Here is a 25,804-nt window from a genome sequence, read left to right on the forward strand (position 1 = left end):
TATATAAAATTATTTTTCTTCAAACTCTTCCATTCAAAAACAATTACACTTGCGAGTTACAAAAATAGGAGAGGTTAATTCTGCGGGGGGGGGGGGGGTCGAAAAAGGTTTGTTTGCCAAAAAAAAGAAATGTTGGACGGCAATGAAAGTAGAAGAAATTAAGTGGGTATGAATTCAATAAAAAAGAAGAAATGAGTATCAAATAAATATATAATAGTAAGAATGAAGAAAAATGATGACGTGGTAAGATATTTTAAGGAGGTTTAGATTTTTTAAGCCGCGGGCTGACCTGTGTTGTGCAGGAACTGGCATGTGGCAGGCATGGACCATAAGGATGGTAGGAAAGGAACAAAAACGAAAAACTCGACCCAACTCAACTGAGCTAATGAGTCCTGAGTCGTGACGCACTCAAACAACTACTCCCCGTCATTTTTGCTTGGATCAATCAGTCACGTGTGGTTTCATCGGGAAGGTTACTCTTTTCAGACAACATAGGAGTTTGTGTGTATATATATATATATATATATATATGTATATTGAAAAAATGTTCCAAATGCCTCCTCTCAAACTTAGTAAATTTCCAAACAACCAACGCCAAAAGTAATTATTACTAATAAAATACAGTCATTCAGTTAATAAATTTTAAAACTAATATGCTCTTAACTTAGTTAGTAGTAGAGCAAACAATAAAACTGACATAAAATAAATATGATGTAAAAACATTTAAATCGCTTTTGCATTTTGATACCTACTAATTAATTTGTTCAATTACAAGTTTTTTTTTTTTTTAGTGAAAAATTAGCAAACTAATTAATTCCTTCACCTTAAAACCAATGACGTATATTTATCTATTTATTTGAAATTAAAAATAATAATTAAGTATTTATTTTTATGTATTAATAAAATGCATTAATTTATAAACATTTTTAACATTATGTTTTCAATCATTAATTTATATATATAACATATTATATATGTATATGTATATCCCATCATACTATCACTACTACTCTAACCTTATATGTAAACACAAAACCACTAAGTATTTAAATGTTGTGTCAAAACGATAGAATGAACATGTTTAATTATTAATTAAATATTAATTTTATTTATGTAATTTTTAAAATTTTTAATGTACCATTAAACTTTTTTTATCATGTTATTTATTTAATTGAATAAAATATTATACGTATAAATTCTTTTAAATTTATAATCTTCAAATATTAATTCCAACAACATATCAGTTTATCTAAATTTATAATTAAAAAGTTACACAACATTTAATTAAAATGATTTAGTATCACACAAGCCAATTCACAGCTGCTATATATAAATCACTTCCACAAAATATGAGCAGAAAACATCTTACATCCTTGTCATGAGCTTTTTAAAATTTTTACAATAAATACCACTTAAGTGAAAAAAAGGGGGGCCGGGGGAGTTGAGATCAAAGTTTGAAATCAATTTAATTGATGATGCCTATATAGTAATTAATTTAATTGATGATGCCTATATAGTAACTAATAGTATAGTGTAGTATCATATAGTGTATACATCTTATAAAATTATACACACATTTAAATTTAGAGTTTAATTTAATTAATTTATATAATCATTTTTAAGATATGACATTTATTATATTTGAGAGTATAAATCTAGCTAGTATATATAATTCCTTCGTTTATTCACATGTTGTAGTCATTTTGTAAAAAAAAAAAAAAAAAGTTATACATTCGTTTTCTTAAACATTTTTATTTCTTAAAATATTTAAATTCAATGCTTGCTTCCTACACTACGTACCAAGGCTTCATAATCTTTAACTATTCAAAAATCCAATACCAAACACCTGCTTTCTTATAAATTAACAATTAATTAAATCCATAAATTAGGGATGTATATAGATATGTTATTTGTCTTAATTTCCTATATGTAAAATTATAAATTAACAATTAGGTACCATATTTTTATTTTATATTCATTTGTGTATACTTAAAAATTATATATTATATGAATAAATAAAATCTATATACTATATTTTCAAATATATATATATATTGTATAACTTCATAATTAACTTATTATTTATTATTGAGATTTCCACTTAGATGATGCTTTTGTAATTTTTTTTTTTAATTTATCTTTTTTTATTCATTTTTAGCAAACAATAGATACATATATGCATCTGTCCCCTTTTTCAAATATATATATATATATATGGCAGCTTCTCTACTTCAATTCACAATTAATTAAGAAGAAGATCAGGGAATTGGACGGTAATATTGTAATATATATAAAGCTAGTTAAGAATTAATAGAAAAGTTTTAAAGAGAATATTAATTGATCATATAAATTGTAGTCTAAGCATAAAAACACCTTAATTTTGCAAATGAAGCTGAGTTCGCTGCAGGTGTGTTTCCGCAACAGCTGCAAGTCAACATTAAAAAAAAAAAAAAAATTTCACTGAGTTAATTAGTGTCACACGGTTTGCCCAGCAAACATTCCTTACTAATCCTTATTATTGCTGTACCCTCATTTATGCTGGTCATACGGTTCCCCATTTGCCACTGCAGCCTGTGAAGAGCCTGCATTGGATGCACCCTTGAGATATCCTCCTGTGGCTCCACCCCCAAAGAACCCATGGTGATGCCCCATGTGAAAGGCAGGTGCAAAAGCAGAAACACCTAAAGCTCCATAATTAACTGCTCTCTTCATCAGTGACTCACCTCTGATTGAACCGCGTTCACCCTCCAGTTCGCGGTGGCGGTGGAGGTAAACTGTCAAAGGTTTGATGTAGTCATCAAACCCTAGCTTGCTCATTGCCCACAGCACATCCTCAGCAGTGATAGTCTTGCGTTGCTCACGTTGGCAGCGCTCATTGGCTTCGCCAGTGATGAAGCTGATGTACTCCGACACACATTCTTGGATTGTTTCCTTAGCGTCGTCGGAGATTTTGGCGTGTGGAGGGAGGATCTTGCGCATTATCCTGATAACATTTGCAATTGGCATGAAGCGGTCTTGTTCTCTCACAATGCACTCATTTTCATCAGAGTTTGAGTGGTTGATTGTATGGTTGGCTTCAGCCATTCTAATGTTGATCTCTGGCACCTTCAATCCTGGAGTAACTAAAAAATGATATTAACTTATTTCGAAGACATAAAACACTAAAGGCAAAATTTTTTAAGCGGTAAAACTTAATATATGCTACTATTATTTAGATTTTTTTCTTGTGCTTTTTGTTTTTATTTTTCACATTTTGCAGTTATAGAGAAGTACAATCTTCTGTTAGCGAATGCAATTCTTTTTAGTTACATTTCTATCCAAAATGTTGCTAAAAATATTTACACTGTGATGTAGCCAAGTATACAAATAGAAACGGGAAAAGGGCTGCTAGTTAAGGTATAAAAAAAGATGTTTCTAAAAAGATATTTAATACAAGCATATATAAGTTGAAAAAAAAAATGTTGCTAAAAGTCGAATTTGTTGCAACGTAAGCGCAAAAACAGGTTACTGTTTGATATGGGACTATGGGCGAATATTAGGCAATGGGTTTATGGATTTTTTTTTTTAAATTTTTGGGACAGAAAAATATGTAAAACTTGAATGAACACAACAGAAGCCACGCGAAGACAAGGCGAGAGCTAGGATGAAACTGACCTGTTCTTCGCAACCACGTGACATGAGCCGACCCACTGAGTTTAATTTTTGGTTAGGTATTGGACCCTTTTTCTCCGCGTAGAAGGCTACGATTAGGAACACGACATACGTATAGATAGAGAAGGCAAGGACAACAAAAATGCAGTTGGAAGCGCGGAAGCCTTGCTCAAAGCGTTAACTAGCGCGACCCACAAACGACCTAAGTGACTAGCTAGCTAGGTATAATAAATATAAACAAAATGACTCGACATGACACGACCAATCCAATGTTTAGTTTTGTATTTAAAAAGGATATTTGTATTCTTGTCTTGGTCTTATATTCACAGTGGTTACACGCGCCCAAAAGGCCCGTTTACAATTCGCTTAAGTTGAAAAGTATGAAAACTTTCCAAATTTTGAACCAGTCTTGCTTGCTTTATTCATTTGTTAAGACAAGAGAGACGGACGTTAGAATAGTGTGTGAATACAAGAAACCGCGGGGATCCGAATCCTGATGCCAGAAAATGCATGGGTGCCACTTGTTTTGTGGGGTCAAGTATTGCATGCCACTTGTAGTCTTGTACACGTGCTTGTGCCTTCAATTTCGTCAGCCATTTCGGTAATTAACCATCAGCTTCAGTCTTGACCGCCAATGACCAAAACACTAAGGTCTAAAGCACACTACTAAATGGAGCACGAACTTTTTGTACACCGGAGGACGAAGGAAGAAGGAAAGGATTCAACAATGGTGAACTTGTACCAACACTAATTCAACTTCAACTAATACGTAAGTAGCTTGCACATCAGGTGCACAAAACTTAACTTTGACCAGTATACACACACACACATATATATATATATATATATTAATTGAATGCGTGGGAAAAACAGAGGGATCGAGAACAGAAAGAAAGTACTGTGCGCATGTCAAAATGGAAATAAATCAAATAAGAAAAAGCTTTAGTTTCCAAACAGAAAATCAAGCAGTGGCATGCAACCCGATCGATGATACTGATACCACTGAAAATTAATGGCAGAAGAAGTCGGAGAAAATTTCAAAGATTGGAGTAACGGGCAAGGATTGGCATTCTCTCAGGATATCATGAGAAAGGTAGGCCAAAGTCTATGGTGTAATAACAACAAAAAGGAAAGCTGATCAAGAGAGACCATATGCAAATATTGAATGATATATCTGAGCATTAAAAGAGTTAATTCTGATTGGCAAATCTAAAGACCGGAACTAAATTTTCATTTGCTTGCTTTAGAGAACTTAAAGGTTCTTCCTAAACTACCAGAGAAGAGGAAACATGAATGAGGGGTAGAATAATCTCAAAAGAATACGTTATAAAGATACATTGCACACCATGCTGATAAAATAAAAAAACATGCAAGAAGAGTCAGCGTTCAGCAGTAATTTTTCACCATTTTGTCAAGCTTTTTGTGTGTGTGTGTGTGTGTGTATATACATGTTATACTTTACCAGAGGTATAATCGGGAATCAGCTTTCTGTAGCCATGGAAGCCTCCACGTTCCATCTTTTTCTTCTTCCTTAATCTCCACCTTGCTGGATCCTCTGTTGCGCGCAGACAATTTTTAGAGTAAACTTGCGGTCTTTATAGCAACTGTAATTAAGAGGATACGAAGGATAGCACTTGGCAAGTGTCAACATTTATAGTGCTGAAAAGGTAAAACCACGTGGCAGGGGATGCGTACAATGTATTACTTTTTTTTTTTTTTTTGTGAGGAGTGACTACAGTCTAGAGATTTCGAGCGTGAGGAGCAGAGTCGAGCGTGCAGCTGCCGGCCATTTTGAATAAATCCGCTAACCAAACTTGTAGTCCTAGGTGCGGCTCATCAATCTCGCTGCTTAAATTTGATCAGTTGATCAATTGGTAATTAATAATCATTTGAATGTGATGATGGTCGAGGTGGAGCATCATAGTATAAGAAAAACATATGGTGATATCAGTTGTCAGTGGAATTAGAAACTAGTCTGTTTTCATTTAATCCCTCCCAAAAGTACATCTTTGAAATGAAAAATCGAAGAGAAAAAGAAAAAAAAAAAAAAGAGAAAGAAAAAACCATTGAATTGATCAGGCTGTAATGCCGTCGGTTTGTTGCCTATCTCATTGTTTCTCCTCTCCTCTCCTCTGCCTGTGTCTTGGTTCCATTAGCTCCCTTCTTCTGTACGAATATATAGTTATACGTACTCTTAACATATATATATATATATATAGAGTCAAGATGGAAGAGTAAGGGTGCGGCATTGGTTCGATAGCCATGATGCTGTGGTGGACGTACGCTGTTGTGTTTTTTGGGTCCGTTAGGAATGGGACCATTGCAACCTCCTCCTGTTTACATTCTCTTCATCATCGCTTTGGTGTTGGTTGCCATTTTCATCTACCTCACTGATGCCTCCAAATGATGATGTTTCTTCTTCTATTCATTTGTATCCGATGACAATGCTGTGGTCGAAATATTAACCGCCGATACACAGCTTTTTCCATTTTGGTTGTTCATTAGAAATTAATTGCTACTGCCTTATGAATTCGAATAACATTTCAGTTTATCTGTACGTCAACCATGCATATTGTTGCTTTCTACAGAATACAACGGACATCTTGCATCTTTGTAATATTGACTGGACGATTAATCCTATCATGTTACGTGATATTTAAAAAAAAAAAAAAAAACCAAATAAACAAATTGAAGAAAAGCGAGGCTCATTGTTCGTACAGAAAGAGAAACAATCTGCAGCAGGATACCCGAAAAACAGTATCGGATTCTGGCTCTGCTGCTGTTTCACGAGGAATGTAACAAACTACAAGGCCTGAAATGCAATCTTGTTGACTTCTTTGAGGAGAGAAGACTGTCGATAAATAAGTGGTCATCCAAAAGAAACAACGAATCATCTTGTTCTTTCAGATTTTTTTTTTCTGAATTTAATATATGTTTTTTATTTAAAAAAGAAAACAGACAAGATGAGGGTAATAATCGACTAAGAAGGAAAAAAGATGTAAATTGTAAATCAAACACGGCGTTCCATATATCTTCGGCTAGATGCTTTGGGTCTAACAACCAGCTAAAATTGCATAACCTCTCTTTCTTAGACAGAAAACAATTAACAGAAGATGAGGTTATAATTAAATGACCCAGGAAAGTTTTCCACAACCGTAAAAAATGGACATAGAAATAGATTCAAAAGTCCAACAATAATATCAGGTGCCTACCACATTCACATCTCATAATCCGCTTTGAGGCCTCTGCACTCACAAGAATCCTTAAAACCAATCCTAGTGTATCTCTTTTCTACTTTTCATGCTTCAAGGTTCCTGCAGTCACAGCCAAGCCATCCTTAAAAGCTAAAACCAAGCCTAATTTATTAACATTCACTACCTTTCATGCTTTCAACATTTTCTTCATTCCCAACTTTGGCACAGTTCACATGGTTTGCTGGACTACCAAGTCCGTTCTTGTACAGCATGTGCAAATCATGAAAATATGCGCATCTCTTGCTATTTTCCATATGCTTCTTACCACTTCCCATAGACTTTCTGAAGTATTTATTGATATTTTCCCATTTCTCTTTACACTTCTTTGCACTTCGACAGTAGCCCATATTATACATCCCAACAGATATCTCATCCCATATAGAGCACTTGTGGCCCGTAACAGGAAATTTATGTTCCAAAGCGCTTCGAAGCATTATCAGGGCTTGCACTTCTGCATCTGGCCATCTCCTATTATTTGGATCACAGTTGATGCCAATTTCTTTATCAACATGATTTTCACCCCCATTAACTTGCATTTTCCCTTCTGGCCATCTTTTTATTGGTTCAAATGGATTAATCATGTCCTTTTGAATGTGATATTCACTAATGTCTTCCCCTCCATTTTCCTCCATACATGACATTGTTGATTGCATGGGTATTTCAGTTTCATGGCCCAAAGCATTCTGGATAAAGGAAATGAGAGCTAAGCTACGAGAAGTCTCTTGAGCTCTTGCCTCCTCATCCCTTTTTATCCTTTCCATCTCCTGCTGTTTCCATGCCTCCTCTCTAATTATTCTCTCCCTTTCCCTCTTCTCAATCATCTCTATCAACTGCTTATGCATCTGTTCCTGCTTATCCATCACTTTCATGACCAATTTTTCCAGGAAAAGTTCGATCTTTTTCCTTCTTTTTCGCTTCCTCTTCTTATTCAGAGGTTCGTTCACAGTTGCTGACGAATCATTATCATCACTATCTGAAGATGAGCTGATGAAACAAGGGACATATCACAAGACATTCAGTTGGATTAAAAGCTATGGTCATGAATTTGCTAAAATAGGCTTCAAACTATCTGAAATATCAATACCATAAATTTGATCAAGTTTTAACCTTTTACAAAGTTTTATTAGATCTTCACACAAAATTCTGAAATGCACATTCACAAAGTTGAACAATAATGCCATGCAGTACCACAAAAAGCAAGACTTGAAGAAAGCACTCAAGCAAGCATCTTCCATAAAACAGCAAGTGATGACAATAGATTAATTGGCTTGTAAAGTTAGTCATAATAATAGTTTTAAAGTAAGATCATTGAAGTTAATAAAAAGATCAAGTCATCTTAGGACAAGCGGACCAATACCATTCTGCACCCTTGAATTGGCAAAACCCCAACTAACTGTACCAACATTACAAACTAGGAAGTTGGACATGAGAAGACTCGGTATCGTACATAAAACGTCAAACAGTTGATGCTTACAATTGAATATTCCTGTTCCCATGTGATTCAGTAAAAGTAAAGGCTATAACCATTCACATGTACATCCAACCCAACAGGTTAAAGGTTTGAGTTGAACTGATAATTTATTTGATATATATGTTGAATTATGTTTTTGGCCAAGGAAAAAAAAGAAGAAGAAGATCCACCTGAAGTGATAGCTGCCCAGTTGAAATGGAAGAAAAGAAAAGAAAAGAAATGTCAATATCTCAACAAATGAACTTACATTAGTTATACTCCAAGTTATTAACTTATTATTATTATTAGATACTTTGTTCCAAACATTTGCATAAAAAAAGAAAACAGCTTTTCCAGGAAAACGTATTGGTATGAAGAAGAAAATACTCAAATAAAAAGAAAGTAGTAGCCAGCGTAACAGGGCTGTCAGTCATATACATTAGCGGAAGAAGTTGTCCTAGTCCTAGATAATGTTAACATAGTAGGATACCAAAACAGATACTAGTAGATGCACCTAAGAACTAGTATTTGGAGTAATATTTACTAGTATTTCAAAATTAATAAAAACAAATCTACCTCATCTAATCAGTAGCGCTAGTATATTAATTTTTTGTTTATCAATGGATGGACGGAAGGATACTCAATGCTGCACTGGATAGGATATATAAAAATTAAAAAAAAAGAAAAAAGAAAAACTCTTGAATAAAACTTCAATAATCATTTAAGATCTTGAAATTTTATTGCAACCAACTAAGCTTGAAATTTCTATTTCAGAGCCTTTAAACATCTATTTTTACCTCAATTAAGCCCTTGATTAGATGAAAATTGATGTTGATGGTTAGCCAAATTTCCTCGAATAATAGCTCAATTGATAAAAAGAGATATTGAAGAATTAATTGATTGCAATAAAATGATAAGAGCTTGGATGATTATTAAATTTTTATTTTTGTTTGGGTCTTTTAGACCTAAATATTAGAATTTTCTTAGATGGTAGGCGTACTACATACATACAATAAAGTCAATAGTTAAAAAAAAAAAAACCAAAAATAAGGTCATGGAGTGGAAACAGGAGAAATAAACATACATACCCAGAAGGCTCCCCTCCCTGCTCCGAGCTTGGCGGCCCCTCTTCCTCGCCGCCGCCAGTATACAACACGTCACCAACTTCTGCTTTAATAGGAGGTTCCAAGCACTCACAGCAATCTCCGTTTACCGCACACACCTTATCACCCACAAGTTCAACTGCCTCCGTGAACTCCAAGGGATCCTCCGCCTTTGAGATCGCCGGGGACCTCATGTTGTACCTGATAGGCCTTAGCTTTTGCAGAGGCAGATTTGGACGGTGATCCCACGTCATTGAATCCTCCGCAGTTTCAATTATAGCCGTTGCATCAGGGAATGGCGCCACGTGTTGAGGAAACGCCTCCCGGCCGCCGTTGAAAAGCTCCATCTATTATTCACGGTAAAAAGGATAAAAAATTACTACTAGTAATTCCTACAAATTATTACTACCAGTAGTTGAGTAGTAATTTTTTTAATTTTTATTTTAGAAAAAAAGTGCGGCATGGAGTGAGGTTGGGCTTGGGCTTGGGTTTGAAGCAAGGGTGAAATGTGATTAGTAAATAAGTGGAAGTAAATAGGGTAAAATGAAATAAAAAAGGCGGGCATGGATTGGGGTTTGCATTTGGGTATGGGTTGGGTCAGTTTACCAATGGTTAGTGGATATTTAGGGCTTTGTCGTGTCATCCACTCAACTTCAGCTTCACTTGCTTGCTGGTCCAATCCTGAGTTTGTGGTGCACGTGGCTGTGCTATTGGAAATAAACGAATAGATTAGATTAGTATAATAATTAAGAACATTATTTTAATTATTATGATCAGTGGAGTACGTTGGTTATTACCGTATATACATATGTGTATAGTATGTATCGTCTTCTTGGGTTGGTTGATTAATATTATGTTGATAAAATAATAGCGTGCCTGTTCCGTGTTAATGACTTATTCAACACTGCTAACGTGTTGGATTCAATTCAAAGTCAAAGTCAAAGTTTTATACACGGTGGATCAACTCAACCTAAACAACAGACGACCACTAGTATTTTATTATTTGGTTGTATGTATAATTATTTTTACTAAATGCCATTAGTATAAATAATTAAACTGAGAATGAGAAGGCCTGCAGCATTGCTTGGTTTTACCGTCACAAGCGGAAATATTCGTTGTTTGTTGGGATTTCGATTTTCCCCAAACAACAACATCCCCACTTCGCCTCCTGCACTTCAGCTTTCTTCAACTTCCACAGGTATGTATATATGTGCGTTTGTGTACGAGGCGAGGCACCCACCCCAATGGCTAATATCAGTTCAATACAACTAATAAAGCTTTTTGTTTTGGGTTAAAACTAAAAACCAAACTTTATAACTACTTGTCAAACTTTTCACCAATTACTAGTACTACTTGTCTTATTTTGGATTTGCATCTTAATGGTTACTGTATTACAACAATTACTACATGTTTGTTTGTAGATACGGAATATTTTGCGGCTAGGTATAGAACCAGAACCGGATTCAGAGCCATGTCGGCATCAGTGAATTCAACGCCTGTAAATGAAAATGGTGAACAATTAGTTCAACAGTTTAAACCACTTAATGCAGTCAATGATAGGTATGGAGGAGTAATTGTTGAAGTGAGTGAACCTATTGACTCTGCCCTCTTTGCTTCAATTCTTAGTGCTTCAATTGCACAGTGGCGGCACCAGGTTTTCTTCTTACCTTTGTTATTCTCTCAATCTCATTCATATTCATAGCCATACTACCTAGTTTGAAGCTACTGCCATTACCCCCCGCCCACACAAAAGTTGTCTGCAATAGCACTTACCTCATGCCTTTCTTTATACTATTACGCTAATTTTTGGCATTGCGAGTCTCCTTGGTCCTTTCCTTCATTCTTCTTAGTAGGTCAACTCCGCATTTATCATCGTTGCGTGCTTATAATGAAATGACATACTCCATTCATTATCATCTTTTGTTTTACGTTCTGATTTGTCCCTTCTGCAAAATCACTCCATCATTCTTACAACTTGAAAGTTTCTGCTTTGTAGGCATATAAGGACGGTTTCTTAGCATGTGCGCTCTTATCTCTTACACTCTTCTCTGTTTCTGTTAAATTATGCATGTTTTGCAGGGTAAAAAGGGTGTGTGGATCAAATTGCCTATTCAGCACGTCAATCTTGTTGAAGTTGCTGTCAAGGTGATTAATTGTCATTTAGAACCTAATCGAGATGATTTCTGGAAGGCTCTGTTGAATGCTAACTTGGTAGCTGACACTTTTATTGTTTCTTTCATTCATCCCTGAAATATCTTCTGTTAATACTGTATTGCTGCACAGGAAGGATTTTGGTATCACCATGCTGAGCCAAATTACTTGATGCTTGCTTATTGGATTCCTGAAGGTACAAACACTCTTCCAGCAAATGCCTCGCATCGGGTGGGTGTTGGCGCATTTGTCATGAATGAAAAAAGAGAGGTATTTCCCCAGTTCCATATAGCTTGTCATTTTAATTATGACTTCCATCCATAGCCAATTTGCATAAGATATTTCATTGTGACTAATTTCTATTTGTATTCTTTTATACCGGGATGAAAGCTCTCCAACAATTTAATGTAGTTTTGATTGCACAATACTTTTTAATGTCAAGGATTTTCATTTAGTGGTTCACTGCTTATACCAACAGTCTGCTTTAGAAGGGAAAAAGAGTTAGATACCATTAACTTATTGAAGCAGTGTGCTCCAGAATTGTGCTAATCTTGCCTTATGAACAATAATAATAACAAAAGCTCCTTTCTTACTTTTATATATATTAGTGGTTGGGTAATTAATTACTGTATAGATGGCAACGAAGTACCGATGGATTTACAAATTGTAGAACTATAATATTGTTTGTATGGTTCAATTCATACATTGTTATTTATTCTTGGTTTGAAGATCTTTGTTGTTCCTCATATCCTTTTAGCAGTTTTTAGCTTCTCCACTTGGTTTACTTCATCTCCTGCACATTTCTGAGCTAAAGATTTGTCCATTTGTTGAATAACCACAATTTTAGATGTGGATCATATATGGATCAGGATGATCCCCTTGTTCTTTCATTTTGAAGATGGTTTTATATATGCTCAAACCAGCGTGCAAGTTTTCCTGCATAATATACGTTGAAGAGAGGGGAAAAGGCATCCCTAGCCTCTCCTTGACACCTCTAGTTTCTCAAATATCTGGAATTAGCGGCTGGATTCCCCACCCCCTTCTGTACTATCTATCACTACATTCAGTGCTTAACTAATTTTAATGCTGCAACCGCTACTAATTCTTTCTTGAATGCTCACTCACTCTCTCTCTTATATGTGCTTATTAAGAAAAAGCTGTATTATCCATACTGCTGTTGGACTTGACTTACGGTTATTATTCTCAAATTTTTGGGTTTGCATATCTTGATCCTAGGTTTTAGTGGTTCAAGAGAACACCGGACGATTTCGGGGTACAGGTGTGTGGAAGTTCCCTACTGGAGTTGTAAATGAGGTATGTGTATCAGGATATTCTTGATATAATACCATTGCATGTATTTACTCTTCTTGACCTATTTTATCCCCAGGGAGAAGATATCTGCACAGCTGCAGTTAGAGAAGTCAAAGAAGAGACAGCAGTAAGTAACAATTATTCAATTTATATAAACATGTATGACAAGTTATTGCACCTTATCAATTTGAGAAGGTTTATTATGTTTATAATATCTTGAGTCTTTTTCTAATTCAGGTTGATACAAAATTTGTTGAAGTACTGGCATTCAGGTATGAAATCTGTGTAAGCATTGCCTACTTAAAACCAAAACACAAGAATGTGGTCTTCCAGTTTAGGTTGAAGTTGACCTTTCTAGATTATACTTGGGTAGTTTCTTCTTTTATGACATGAATGCTTCACCAAGGTATCTAGGGAAATCATGTCTCTTATATGTGTGTAATAATACTCTTAAGGAGCATAAGTAAACAACATGCATTTTCTACACCACACAGTAACTTGATGCATTTCTATAATTGGATATTACTCCCAAATCCTGACAGACTATTGGAGATCAATTGAAAACCTGACTCCTATCATCCAAGTAAATGATTTTTTTTTTTCTTTTTCTTGGTAACAAGTGATTCTTGATTCTCTCCCTTTGCTTCCATTATTTACAGACAAAGCCACAAGTCATTCTTTGAAAAGTCTGATATATTCTTCATGTGCCTCTTGGAACCACTTTCCTTTGAAATCCAGAAGCAGGAATCTGAGATAGAGGCAGCCAAGGTAATTAGCAGTCAAAGTGAGAGCAATGAAGTTAAAACTAAAAAGTTTTTTTCTTTTTCCCCTTAACAAATTAATTAAAAAAAAGTTATTAGAGTACAGTTGTAATTAAGTTTGTGCGGTTCATCTCTACTGCTTTAGGTTTGTTTTTATAATTTCCTTGGGTATGCAATTTTGCAACTTCAAAAACTATCAATAGAGTTTAGAAAAGTGTGATGGATTATACAGGTAAACAGAGCATTTGATGAAACCTCACATGGTTATTTCTAATTTTCTGCAGTGGATGCCATTTGAAGAATATGCAGCGCAGCCATTTGTCCAGAAATATGAGTTCTCAAAATACATTGTTGACATATGCTTAGCAAAGAAAGATAGAAACTATTCTGGGTTTTCTCCAGTGCTTACCTCATCAGTATTCTCGGATGAAAAGAGCTACATGTACTTCAACATGCGTGACCTCAATGGGCAGCAAGGAATCAACTTGTAAAATATATAAATAAATTCTTTTGACTTATACCGGCACATTAATGCTGCTATGTATCTGTCTGTCAGCCAGCATTGATTAAAGATTCTTAATAATTTCCTCTTCTGCTTTTTCCCTCCTGCTACACAGCCAGCTAAGTGAATGATTCATTCTTCAAAATGTAGTGTTGCTTCTTTTGAAGCAAAGCTGTAATAAGTTTTAGTCTATTTTATGGAATTTGATAAAAAGATACTTGCATATTATGTTTTTTTTTTTTTTAATTTTGTGATATAATATTATGTAGAAGAATTGAAGCAAGATTTTCCTTTAATTTAAGAACGATTCATTTCATTTTGTTTTCCAGAAATTATCATGGACGCTTCATTGTGATTGAAACTGAGTGTTAGACTCTGTTAGGAGTTCAGTTATCAACTCCATTGAAAATTGACAGCCAATCTTTCTCTTTTGCAGGTCATATGTCAGGTTATCAACTCCAATATTTCCAGTTTAACCCAGCTACCCACTTTTCATGATTTCGTGTTGTACCGAAATTTGGACATATATAAAATTAGAACAAATTAACAGATAAGCATCCACAAACTAATTTATAAAGTTGATATATATAGGAGTGCAAAATGTAGATGGGGGATATATATGTATAGTTGGGGCATGCAGGCTTCAAAATATGGATGGTAATTATGGTGGGAGGGGGCTTGTTCTTCATGGCCAATAGCTAGCTTTTTTTATACCATATATAATAAGTTTTGATTAAAAGTTTTGATAAATGGATGTTCCGTTCCATCGTTTAATTTGCTGCTTAAAACACTTTTTTTAAAAAATAAAGAATACGTGGATTGTTTCATAAAAAAAAAATAAATAATAAAAAAAGAACACGTAGAAAATAAGAGTAGGCAACCAACCAACATTTTAACTTCCTTGCGTCCCCCTACCAACTTTTCAGTTGATCTGTGCGCCTTTTGCTCCAAATCCAATATATACGTCTCTAACTCTGACGTTTGTTTTGCCTACATGTTTTTTATGTGACCAAAGCCACCCTTATAAATAATAATCCAAATTAAACACATCGTTATTATGTACATATTTATATATATATATATTAAAAAAGTACGTCACTTGTAATTCTTTTTAATTATTAAAATTTTATATTGTTCAATATAATAAAAAATTATATAAGAATTCATTATTTATAAATATAAGTTTCATAAAAATTTTAGATAAATGATTAACATAATTTTAAATTGTGATTGATTTATAATAGTAAAATAATTACATGTGATTTTATCCCACTACTACTAATATACATATATATATCTTTGTAAACAAGGTTTTTGAACTGTATATATTAACTTAATTGAGTAGCCATTGTTTACTTTTTTCAATCTCCTAATCCATACTTTGCAGTTTATATGGATATAATATATAGTTTAAGGTGCATTGTTAATATATATCAGTGAAATTTGATCAAAATAATATATATTTCGAGAGCATATGGACAGTTTAGACGGTAGAAACTATATTATTTATGTAGAGACTACCGTCCAAGGAAAAGGCGTGGTAAAACCCATACCTCTTTTAGTTTTTTTTTTTTTTTTTGATAAAACCATCCTATTGTAGTTAGTTGTAGGTCAACAATAAGGGTAGGGCCGTAAAAAAATTGGATTGTTGGCGCTTTGGACAACCTTATTTTTAACTTTTATTATTATTATTATTATTATTATTATTATAAAACCGCAATTGAGCTCTCTTTTTAATCTCTAATGGCCCTGAAATACTGAGAAAGAAAAGCAGATCAAATTAATAAGAGATGATGAGCAACTTTTGCGACTGCAAAAGACTTGGGACGATGATCATCATCATATTCTTGCTGTTCATTCAGCAGACTTCATTAATGGCAGAATTAGAAGAGATTAAGAAGCCAATATTATACGAGTTGTCAAGCAGAGAGGAGATGGTGCAAATGGCTGGATATGGAGAGGAGAAGCTATCAACCGTCCTCGTTACTGGGGCAGTTCTTTGTGAAGCTTGCCGGCACAGATATGCGGAACCTCAACTTAGTGCATGGCCCATATCAGGTTAGTTTCTGCCGTTTCATCTGTATATATCATTCATCATTCATCATTATTCATTATTCATTGCTCATTGCTCTTTGCTTTTGCTTTTGCTTTCTTCCAACTGATCTCCAGATATTCACTTCTGAAAATCAAACTATATATACAAAAATATGTGACCAGGAATAGGATCTCCCTATCTCTCTCATCTGGTTTCTTGTTTGTGGAAGTCCGAACCCAGGCCCTTTATCCTCAGATCACTTCAGGTTGAAATTAAGATTTAGCATAAAATTAAGAATCCGTCATTATAACTAGTTCTAAAACATAATCCCATTCCTTTGAAAATCAATCTCGTTAATCCTAAAAACTTGTTTCTATATTTAAATTCAGCTTGTGGTATAATTAACCCAAGATTGCTATTTGCTCTTAATTTAATTTTCCGGCACCCTTCAAATCTTTTAAGTCATCTATTAACAATAATTAACATGCTTAATTTTTCAAGTTAAATTAACTATTTTAATCTGTATACGCCATGATACTCATAAATTAAGCATATATATATATATATATATATATATATATGCTTGTTTTAGGCCAAAAAAAAAAAAAAAAAACTGTACAAAGATCGTGAACAAAAAAGTAACGTTGATTGTCATTTTTAAGTTGCGTTGGATCCTCTCCATCGGTTTCAGCAGTTGCAATATCAAACAAACTTGAGATCAAAGAAATTTGGACGTCATAAATAGGAAATATTGGTGAAAAGTCACGATAATATTGTTTGAAAACTGGAAAAGGAAGCAATATTTAAAAACGACAGAAAAATGGATAATAATCTTGTCTAAATTTAATTTATAATTGATTTTAGATCTCAACTTTATCATCTTTAGCGACCACCTGAGGCCCTCCATGTAAGATGTAATCCTCTGGCTCCACAAAATGCAAAGTCACAATTGACTAGGCATTTGAATTACGTTCCTTTCCTCCATTTAATTATATAATGAGTAAACACATCATTCACATTAATCATTATATATATATATATTTATTGTATGAATTCAATTCTACGAAATGGACAGCTTAATTGTATTAATTAGTCCATAAAGTCTACAATTTAATGTGAGATAATCATCAAATTGAAGTTTATAATAAACTTTTTTTTTTAATTTCTAAATTTATATATAGGTGCTTTGGTTTCTGTCAAATGCCAAACTGCTTGTAAGAGCAAATCAGGTTCAGCACAAGCTATAACGGATGAATATGGAGATTTTCTGATCGACCTTCCTTCCCACCTCCACGGCATTCCCAATTTGCAAAAGATATGTGAAGTTAACGTTCTGCAAATACCAAAGAACTCAATGTGCCGACCTGCATTCGTCAAGAAACACAAGGGACTAAGATTTTCATCTGTTGGGAATGGCATCCGCGCCTATACAGCCGGAAAGATAAGGTTCCAGCATATAACATCTATACCTTTAAAAACATGCATCGGAAGGGCTAGCATTGACAAACAAATAGCCTGACTGATACACTGGGATATGGCACATTGCATGGCTCATTTAGATGGCGCTTCGGTCACAGCATTGAGTTTAAAAGCTGCAATCCCCCTCCAATACATATATATTGTCATGTATATAACAATACTTTGTCTTGTTACAATATGAGTTGTGAGAATCAAATCCACTTACATGTATTAGACGAGTTATTTCAAGGTTGAAATGAAATAATTGAAACAAGGCAAAAACGCAGTGCTCAAACAGTATTCTTTTACATATTTGGCAACCATAAGATCTAAAGTCGGGAGATATCTGTAAAGCAACCCCAAGATTAACTGTCACACAAAATTCGCACCCATACTTCATAACGACAAATACATTCTTCAACAGGGACTGAAACCATCCCAAAACTGTTAGGACTTTGCAATGTTTGGCCCTGATCCAGAAACTATGTATTTTGCATCATCGGCAAAGCAAGTCAGCTTATCTGCTTTCTCATCTGGGATTTAAATGGAGAATTCTTCCTCAAATGCCATAACAAGCTCAACCCTATCTATGCTATCCAGGCATAAATCTTTTTGAAAATCAGCTGTTTCAGTTACCTGATCAATAGACAGAATGTTAGATTAGATTCTTGTTCATTGTTACTGATATAGCATAGCTCAAAACAATAAGAACATCCAACTTACAAACAGTTACCATGATGAACGAGATTTGAGATTCCATCCCGCTAAGCAACCGTGAGACAAACAGTTGAGACGTAAAAATGCAAATCAACATGGAATAGCAGTCTATAACCTTACTGGCATCAATTTTGTCGTACTTCTTGACCAATCCAATCACTCAGTCCATTATTTGATCATTGCTAGCACCTGTTGATGTACAGAGCTGGTGTCTAAGTAGCTTAAGCATGTTTCTCTATGAGTGAAACACCTTCCCCTAGTTGACTCCCTCATCCTGACATGCCTCAAGAGGACACTTCCGATACTTTCCATGTTAAGGAGAGCTTGAAAGCAGTAAACTTTTATATCAAAACTTGGGAGCATAGATTTCAATAGCATAAAAGATTTCAGATAACGTCAGTAATTGAGTAGCAAACTGGCAATATAATGATCAATGATTGTATTAAAGATAAGCATTCAACACCTATGCATTACCATTTCACTAGGATTTGTGTTAATCTAGAACTGCAACATTGTCCTGACTTGCAAAAGTTAGCTAGCAAAAGTTAAGTTCTAACAAAATAAGTAAATATGTAAACAAGGCTTAACAGTGGTAAACAGGTAACTTATAGCTTATAAACGAGACGAAGATGGGTAAATTGTCTCTTAGAATTTTAAGCATCTAATTTAAAATCAGGATCCAACTTAAATATAAAATTATAAAAAATTTAATATCTATTAGATGTGAGATAATATCACACTAAGAAGCTCCCATGTATAGGTCAAGTGTAGTCAGAGATAAAAAAAAATCTATTACATAATAAATTTGAAAAGAACAAATAGTTAGTAAAGGTACCCAATCTGAATACAAGACTATAGAAAAAGCTTACTATGTGACAAATTTAAAAAAGACAATAACAAAAAATCCTGATTCTAATAGCATATTATGCATCCACTGAATATAAGACTACATGAAAAGCTTAATATGTGACAGATTTGAAAAAAATAATAGAAAAAAAATCTTGTCTTTGATATTATGTTAAGCATTCAACTTCAAACCAATTAGCGATAAATGAAGGGGTCCATCCTGAATATAACTTCAAACCAATTAGCGATTAGTGGAGGGGCTCAACCTGAATATAAGACTATAAAAAATTAAATATTTATTAAATATGGGATAATCAACTTTAATAGGCCATCATGTGTAGGCAAACCTGAATATAATACTATAAGAAAACATACTCTCATCATATATAGATGAATCTGAATATAAGATTATAAAAAATTGAATATTTATTAGATGTGGGATAATCCATTTTAACAGTAATAACCTGAATATAAGATTATAAAAAAATAAGCTCTCATCATGTGTAGACGAATCTGAATATAAGACTATAAGAAATTGAAAATTTATTAGATGTGAGATAACTCACTTTAACAGTGATAATCTAGTTTAATTGGCTTTCAATATATTAAGCATCCAACTTCAAACCAATTTATGGTAGGTGGAGGGATCCAACCTGAATATAAGTTTAGAAGAAATTAGATATGAATATAAGACTATAAGAAATTGAAAATTTATTAGATGTGAGATAACTCACTTTAACAGTGATAGCCCAGTTTAATTGGCTTTCATCATATTAAGTATCCAACTTCAAACCAATTTATGGTAGGTAGAGGGATCCAACCTGAATATAAGTTTAGAAGAAATTAAATATTTATTAGATGTGAAATAACCCACGTTAATAGGCTTTCATCACGTGTAAACGAACCTGAATATAAGATCATAAGAAAATAAGACCTCATCATATGTAGGTGATTTTAAATATAAGACTATAAGAAATTGAATATTTATTAGATGTAGGATAACCCATTTTATCAGTGATAACCTGAATATAAGACTATAAGAAAACAAAATTTTATCATATGTAGACGAATCTGAATATAAAATTATAAAAAATTATATATTTATTAGATATGGGATAGCCACTTTAACAGTGATAACCTACTTTAATAGGCCTTCACGTATAAACGAAAAGGAAATAAGGCTATTACGTAACAAATTAGAAAAGAGCAACGGAAAGAAATTCTAGCTTGATACCAAGTTAAACATCCAATTTAAAATCAATTGACAGTAAATGAAAGGGTCACATTTGAATATAAAATTATAAAAAATTTGATATTTATTAGATAAGAGATAATATTACACTAACAAAAGTACTGTTAACAGAGATGCATTTTATTTGCTACTGAATTATCTATAGCATATGAATGGTGCTTGGGACCACAAAGTGAATGATAAATGGGAGGGAAACTTCAGGGAAAACAAGGCAGGGTGAACAAAATGCAAAGAATGTGACTATCAATGACATTAAACGACTATTTCATCCCTAGCAACGGGATTTGGCCAAATAGCAAATACTGACTAATGTACTTGTTAATAAACTCAACAAAGACTAAACTTATAACAGCTACTGGAACATTGAAAAGAAAAGGGCATGGTTGCAATCTAGCTGTGAGGGATTACTAAGAGTGAATGAGAATGTAGAAGAGAATAAATTGGCCATGATTTGCATGACTAGGAAATGCAATATCATTCAATAAATAGGTTGGTTTATGAAGCCGAAGTAGGCCTTTCTCCAATGTCATCTTCTGTTTGAATTATCATTCTTTTACACTTAAGTCAGAATGGAGTGATGGATCAGTGGGATCAAATGCACCATCAGTATAATACAACACATTAAACACGGTCAATATATACAAACAGTGCGTTGAACATTTGTTTGTAAAAAAAAAGCATGCCCAGAAATGAAAAACTAGAAAGCAAACGAAAACCAAGTTTCAATGAATGAAAAGCAAGTTTGGGTTTAACAGCAAAAGAAATGAAAAGTTTAAAGCTTTGGCATAAAAAGCAAACTAAAAAATGATAATGGGAGACAGTAGGAGTAGGAAGTGGTTACTCACGGGATTGCTTCTGCTTGTGTTATGAGTTCGCTGTTTGAATTACGCAATGAAATCGGTGTGGATTGGATCCCGTTTCACCTAATTGTTTTATGGACCAACCCAAAACAAGTGGCTACGAGTTGGGCCGCTTGATGATGGCGATGGGTCTTCTTCAACAAAAAAAACTACTAGTGTTATAAATAAATAAACAGGAAAAAGGAAAAAGGAAAAAGGGAAAAGGGAAAGAAGGAATAAGCAGTTGAAGTGAAATGTTATAAAGTAGGGCTCAAAGTGAGGTATAAACAGGTGAAGCTCATGTCATATCCCCAGCCCAACCAAATGAAATCAGAGAAAGAATGACTTTGTCAAATGATGACGTGACCATCATCCGTTCATCCCCATTCCAACTACATCATCAACACTTACTAATCTACCAAACTCATCGGAGAATTCTCTTCTTTTATTCTTTTTTCTTTCAACATAAAGACACTTCTTCTTCTTCTAATTTTTACAAATTTTTCTCAATTTTGCATCTGGGTCTTTTTTTTTTTTAAGGGCATGTTGTGGGTGTCACTTGTAATGGGGGAATCATGAATCAATTGTGAGATTCTTCGACTGGTGGGTATTGGTTATATACATTAAAAAAAGTGATAAATTGATCATCAATAGGAAAAAATAATTAATAATAATTATTTAAAAATGGGGAATGTGAATGTTAGAGAAGATGGGAGTAGCAGCCAATCAGGAATTGAAGAAGAAAAAGAAGAAGAAGAAGAAGAAGCAGGTAACAGTGTAAACGAAGCTATGGCTGCACCCATGGGTCACTCACCTCCTCACAGCCCCACGGCCACCCACTCTCCTCTCATGTTTACCCCTCAGGTACGTTATTTTTATTTTGCTAAAACAAGCAAATATTTTTTTCTTACTATTTTTCGATTGGTTTTTGGGGACAGATTTCAATGGAATGTGATTTAATTTTGTTGCATGTGGTCTGGAATCGTTGCTTAATTTTATCGGGGATTCACTCCTAGGTTATATCTAATAACTTCCATTGTCGGTCTGTGTTGGTGTTGTTGCAGGAAAGTTCGATTTTTTTCGTTGCAATTTTGGTGGAGACTCTTTGTGAGATCCCTTTGTTTGTAAATTTAAGGAGATGTTATTAATGTGCAGGCAATAGGGGCCAATATGTAGTTTCTTGCAATATCTGCAAATTATGGACTTCTGAATAATTTAGGTCATAGTCTAGGAATTTTAGAGTTTAGATAATTCTCTTGGTGCCCAATTTTGGTTTTTACGGGAACTTCTTACCATGTACTAGTCCTTTCTTTTCCTAAATCCTAAAATCCTTTTCTTCTCGTAACCCAAATCCTGCTCTAATTCTCCTAAGCCTAAGCCTAAGCCCATCACACATCACATAGCCAGATTTCTCAAATCTGTTATTTTCTTAGTCTCCTAGTTTTGGTCTTTTCTGGGTCATCACAAGACAGAGAGGAACTTGTTTGTATTTTGTAGTTAACTGTTTTCTACTATGCTAGTACCGTAATATGCATATTAATCGTTCTTTTCAATTTTTAGTATCTGGAACATGCGTGTTGCTCATGTGATGACTATTTTTCTGAAAAAGCTGTCAATTTTATCCACTGTGCCTTGAGTAATATGCATATTAATTGTTCTTTCCAATTTTTAGTATCTGGAACACGCGTGTTGCTCATGTGATGTCTATTTCTCTGAAAAAGCTGTCAGTTTTATCCACTGTGCCTTCTTTCATCCCAGGCTCCTGTTGTTCCCTTACAAAGACGTGATGAGATACACACACCAAGCCAACCATGGTTACAGGCTGCAATAGGATATGAGGATGGGTGCACTGAGATGGGTATTCCAACAATGATTACATGGGGCTATGGCGGCAAAGAAGTAGCTGTTGAGGGATCATGGGATAATTGGAAGACAAGGTTCCAGATATTCAACGCCTTCTACATTTTTTATTGAAAGAAAAATAGTTAGCTCTTTATGAACCGCTACCTGCAGGTCTGACATATAACTTGTTTGCAATCTTGATCAGAATTCCTTTGCAGAGATGTGGAAAAGACTTCACTATTATGAAAGTGTTACCATCAGGTGTTTATCAGTATAGGTTCATTGTTGATGGACGATGGAGGTATGTTCCTGACTTGCCATGGGCACAAGATGACGTGGGCAATGCTAACAACATTTTGGACTTGCAGGTAAATGCATTTGTCTTCTTCTTTTAGATGTACACTAGTATTTTTTGAGTTTGGTATTTGTAGTTTTTAGCTTTCCCAACTATTTGTTCTCATAAAATATGATTGCCGCTATTTGGCATGCATGATTATATTCTCTCCTGTCCTGATGAAGTGAATTCCATTCTTATAAACTCCTTTCAATTGAGCTATCTGCCTTTACATGCAATGTTGCATTTTTTTTTTAAATTCTATCAAGGTTCATGCTCTGTAGAAGCTGTATATTTCTCTAATGGTTATGATCCATGTTTTCCTTTATTCATGGCGGTAGCAATTTCAGCTTGGAATAAAGTCATTCCTTGGTGGTGTTTTCTACTGATACTGATAAAATGTGCTTGTCAGGCTTGGCCTTGTTGTTGGGTCTAAAATTCATATATTGCTGAGCAAAAGCATCAAAGCATTTTGTTTGACGTGTGATCAAAAGCAGTGACTCTCACTTGGTTATAACATTTAGTTGCATACATTCTATTAAATTGCTATATTCATCAAACAGGCTTGGTTATAATCAACTTCTTATGGAAGTGGCACTGTTAATGTTACTTTTATCAGTTCGTTGATGAGCAGGAGTACTAATGTCAATTCTTGCTTGTATTAGTGTCTACTTTCTCCCTTTGCTTCATCGCCTTGATTAATGCATGGCTTTCACAAACACTTTAATTAGAAATTCTAATTGTGAATGATACTGTGCAGGATTATGTTCCAGAAGATCTCGAAAGTATATCTAGCTTTGAACCTCCTCAGTCCCCAGAGTCGAGCTATAATAACTTGCCACTTGGAGCTGAAGATTTTGCTAAGGAGCCACCACTAGTTTCTTCACACCTACAAGTGCCACTGCATAATCAGCGTGCATCTCACATGGAGATTCCACCTCCTCTGTCAAGACCTAAGCATGTAATTCTTAACCATCTCTATATTCAAAAGGAAAAGAGTGGCCAACCTGTGGTGGCACTTGGTTCAACTAATCGATTTTTGGCCAAGTATGTGACCGTGGTACTCTACAAGCATGTGCAGCTGTAGTACTAACTGGTGACTATGTGGACCTAGTTGTCTCCAATGATCATGCGTGGTTGATATTATTATCACAGTGTGGATGCTGTGCGGATTATTTTAAGTAGCTTAGGAAGGAGTCAGTGACCATATGAAATTTTAAAGATAATGTTGTTACCTAAAGAAATATTTGGTGACCATTGATCCGTTAGTAGATATTCTTCTTCTTGTTGCGCAAAGTTGAGTGATGTTTTTTTTTTTTTTATTCCATGCTAAAGTGTTCCCGAATTAATTCGTTTGGTCCCAAGAAATTGAAACGGGGAAGAGAAATTCCCATCAGCTTTGTGTACGTGCGATCGGCCATACTCCATTCGCTCATAACTGAGGTGCCTCATAAATGTGAAATGGACCCTGATCAAACATAAAATTGGTTCATATCTGAATGGTTTTAAGATTTAAATCGTGGCTTTGACTGGCGCCATTGATCTCTTAGGTCACTTTGGTAAGTCTAAAAAAATCTTTGGCATCTTCTTCTTTCTAGCATCCATTAATTCCTAAACCTCTGAGAAATTCAAAAATTTGCGTTGCCGACGCCTCCTTTTCATCAGTTCTATAACAGTTTAAATTTGTTTGTTGCGGACATAATTCTTAGTCGCAGTCTTTTTAGCAACTCTACAGGTACGTAAAGCACAAAACTGTGGGAGGCAGTAGGAAATATTACTAACATTTAAGGCAATTACCAAAAAGTCAAGAAAGCCCAGCATGTATTCCCAACTGGAGAATAAAAGCGGCTTATCTAAGCCCACTCGTAAATTAATTTTGTCCGACCTAGCTCATTACATCTCTGATTTAGCCAATCACACTGAACCCTTTGCCCGATGCAGAAGAAGTGTAGTTCGCGTTTCAAAGCTTAGACGAACCGACGTACTTTTTTTATTATTATTATTATTATTATTATTATTATTATTATTATTATTTTAACATTTTATGATATTATTTTACTATATTTAAAATTTTTTTAATTTTTTAAAATAGAAAGTGCGATACATAATATTATAAAAAAAAATTAAACTTATAAGAGTCAAAACTTTTTTCAAAATGCACAAAAATTGAAAAATAAAAAAGGTGGAATTATTATGTTGTTTAGTAATGAGAGAGAATGACAATATACGCTTGAGGTCCCAAAATTAAAGCTTAATTAATGTCATTAATTATCCCCTCCAGAATTTCGCAGGTTACAC

At 34.3% G+C, this 25,804-nt stretch overlaps 6 protein-coding genes across 10 annotated transcripts; 3 read left to right on the top strand and 3 right to left on the bottom strand.

The window, feature by feature from the left end:
- Positions 1-2,280: 2,280 nt before the first annotated feature.
- On the bottom strand, positions 2,281-5,268 carry NF-YB6 (nuclear factor Y, subunit B6). Of its 2 annotated transcripts, none has more exons than XM_022868356.2 (2): positions 3,655-5,217; positions 2,281-3,113 (listed from the first exon to the last, which is right to left on the bottom strand). In XM_022868356.2, the coding sequence occupies exon 2, from the start codon at positions 3,082-3,084 to the stop codon at positions 2,530-2,532; it is 555 nt and encodes a 184-aa protein (XP_022724091.1). In that variant the 5' UTR covers positions 3,085-3,113; positions 3,655-5,217; the 3' UTR covers positions 2,281-2,529. The 2 variants fall into 2 exon arrangements, with proteins under 2 accessions (XP_022724091.1, XP_022724092.1); XM_022868357.2 differs by having other exon boundaries at positions 2,394-3,113; positions 5,114-5,268.
- Positions 5,269-6,654: 1,386 nt separating this feature from the next.
- On the bottom strand, positions 6,655-9,805 carry LOC111280323 (Homeodomain-like superfamily protein). The gene is made up of 2 exons (XM_022867579.2): positions 9,444-9,805; positions 6,655-7,889 (listed from the first exon to the last, which is right to left on the bottom strand). The coding sequence occupies exons 1-2, from the start codon at positions 9,803-9,805 to the stop codon at positions 7,016-7,018; spliced, it is 1,236 nt and encodes a 411-aa protein (XP_022723314.1). The 3' UTR covers positions 6,655-7,015.
- Positions 9,677-14,499, top strand: NUDT2 (nudix hydrolase homolog 2). 4 transcript variants are annotated; one of them, XM_089757334.1, is made up of 9 exons: positions 9,677-9,817; positions 10,880-11,112; positions 11,538-11,603; positions 11,742-11,879; positions 12,846-12,923; positions 12,997-13,047; positions 13,158-13,192; positions 13,580-13,688; positions 13,966-14,499. In XM_089757334.1, the coding sequence occupies exons 2-9, from the start codon at positions 10,930-10,932 to the stop codon at positions 14,170-14,172; spliced, it is 867 nt and encodes a 288-aa protein (XP_089613460.1). In that variant the 5' UTR covers positions 9,677-9,817; positions 10,880-10,929; the 3' UTR covers positions 14,173-14,499. The 4 variants fall into 4 exon arrangements, with proteins under 4 accessions (XP_089613460.1, XP_022723318.2, XP_022723316.2 ...); XM_022867581.2 differs by lacking the exon at positions 9,677-9,817 and adding an exon at positions 10,533-10,656 and having other exon boundaries at positions 11,538-11,669; XM_022867582.2 differs by lacking the exon at positions 9,677-9,817 and adding an exon at positions 10,533-10,656.
- Positions 14,500-15,870: 1,371 nt separating this feature from the next.
- Positions 15,871-17,953, top strand: LOC111281146 (uncharacterized). The gene is made up of 2 exons (XM_022868784.2): positions 15,871-16,241; positions 17,400-17,953. Exons 1-2 carry the CDS (start codon positions 15,974-15,976, stop codon positions 17,735-17,737), a joined length of 606 nt encoding a protein of 201 aa, XP_022724519.2. The 5' UTR covers positions 15,871-15,973; the 3' UTR covers positions 17,738-17,953.
- Positions 17,954-17,998: 45 nt separating this feature from the next.
- Positions 17,999-18,858, bottom strand: MTACP3 (mitochondrial acyl carrier protein 3). The gene is given in 3 exon segments (XM_022869078.2): positions 17,999-18,312; positions 18,509-18,627; positions 18,630-18,858. Coding segments are annotated over 3 exon segments (450 nt in total). The 5' UTR covers positions 18,772-18,858; the 3' UTR covers positions 17,999-18,123.
- A 2,694-nt stretch (positions 18,859-21,552) lies between these two features.
- LOC111280785 (SNF1-related protein kinase regulatory subunit beta-2-like) lies at positions 21,553-24,802 on the top strand. Its single transcript, XM_022868252.2, has 4 exons — positions 21,553-22,194; positions 23,089-23,267; positions 23,378-23,540; positions 24,267-24,802. The coding sequence occupies exons 1-4, from the start codon at positions 22,015-22,017 to the stop codon at positions 24,591-24,593; spliced, it is 849 nt and encodes a 282-aa protein (XP_022723987.2). The 5' UTR covers positions 21,553-22,014; the 3' UTR covers positions 24,594-24,802.
- Positions 24,803-25,804: the final 1,002 nt, after the last annotated feature.

This window comes from Durio zibethinus, chromosome 28 (assembly GCF_047325235.1).
Source record: "Durio zibethinus cultivar Kanyao isolate XHJ-2024 chromosome 28, ASM4732523v1, whole genome shotgun sequence".
Classification (NCBI taxonomy): Eukaryota; Viridiplantae; Streptophyta; class Magnoliopsida; order Malvales; family Malvaceae; genus Durio; species Durio zibethinus.

Coding starts and splice junctions, on each gene's coding strand:
- NF-YB6 (XM_022868357.2), bottom strand. CDS start 5,168: ATGGAACGTGGAGGCTTCCATGGCTACAGAAAGCTGATTCCCGATTAT. Junction 3,114..5,113: donor GATTCCCGATTATACCTCTG/GTAAAGTATAAC, acceptor TAGTTACTCCAG/GATTGAAGGTGCCAGAGATC.
- LOC111280785 (XM_022868252.2), top strand. CDS start 22,015: ATGGGGAATGTGAATGTTAGAGAAGATGGGAGTAGCAGCCAATCAGGA. Junction 22,195..23,088: donor CTCTCATGTTTACCCCTCAG/GTACGTTATTTT, acceptor CTTTCATCCCAG/GCTCCTGTTGTTCCCTTACA. Junction 23,541..24,266: donor ACAACATTTTGGACTTGCAG/GTAAATGCATTT, acceptor GATACTGTGCAG/GATTATGTTCCAGAAGATCT.
- LOC111280323 (XM_022867579.2), bottom strand. CDS start 9,805: ATGGAGCTTTTCAACGGCGGCCGGGAGGCGTTTCCTCAACACGTGGCG. Junction 7,890..9,443: donor CAGGGAGGGGAGCCTTCTGG/GTATGTATGTTT, acceptor TTGTTTCATCAG/CTCATCTTCAGATAGTGATG.
- NUDT2 (XM_022867581.2), top strand. CDS start 10,930: ATGTCGGCATCAGTGAATTCAACGCCTGTAAATGAAAATGGTGAACAA. Junction 11,880..12,845: donor TCATGAATGAAAAAAGAGAG/GTATTTCCCCAG, acceptor TCTTGATCCTAG/GTTTTAGTGGTTCAAGAGAA. Junction 13,048..13,157: donor AAGTCAAAGAAGAGACAGCA/GTAAGTAACAAT, acceptor TTTCTAATTCAG/GTTGATACAAAATTTGTTGA.
- LOC111281146 (XM_022868784.2), top strand. CDS start 15,974: ATGATGAGCAACTTTTGCGACTGCAAAAGACTTGGGACGATGATCATC. Junction 16,242..17,399: donor TAGTGCATGGCCCATATCAG/GTTAGTTTCTGC, acceptor ATTTATATATAG/GTGCTTTGGTTTCTGTCAAA.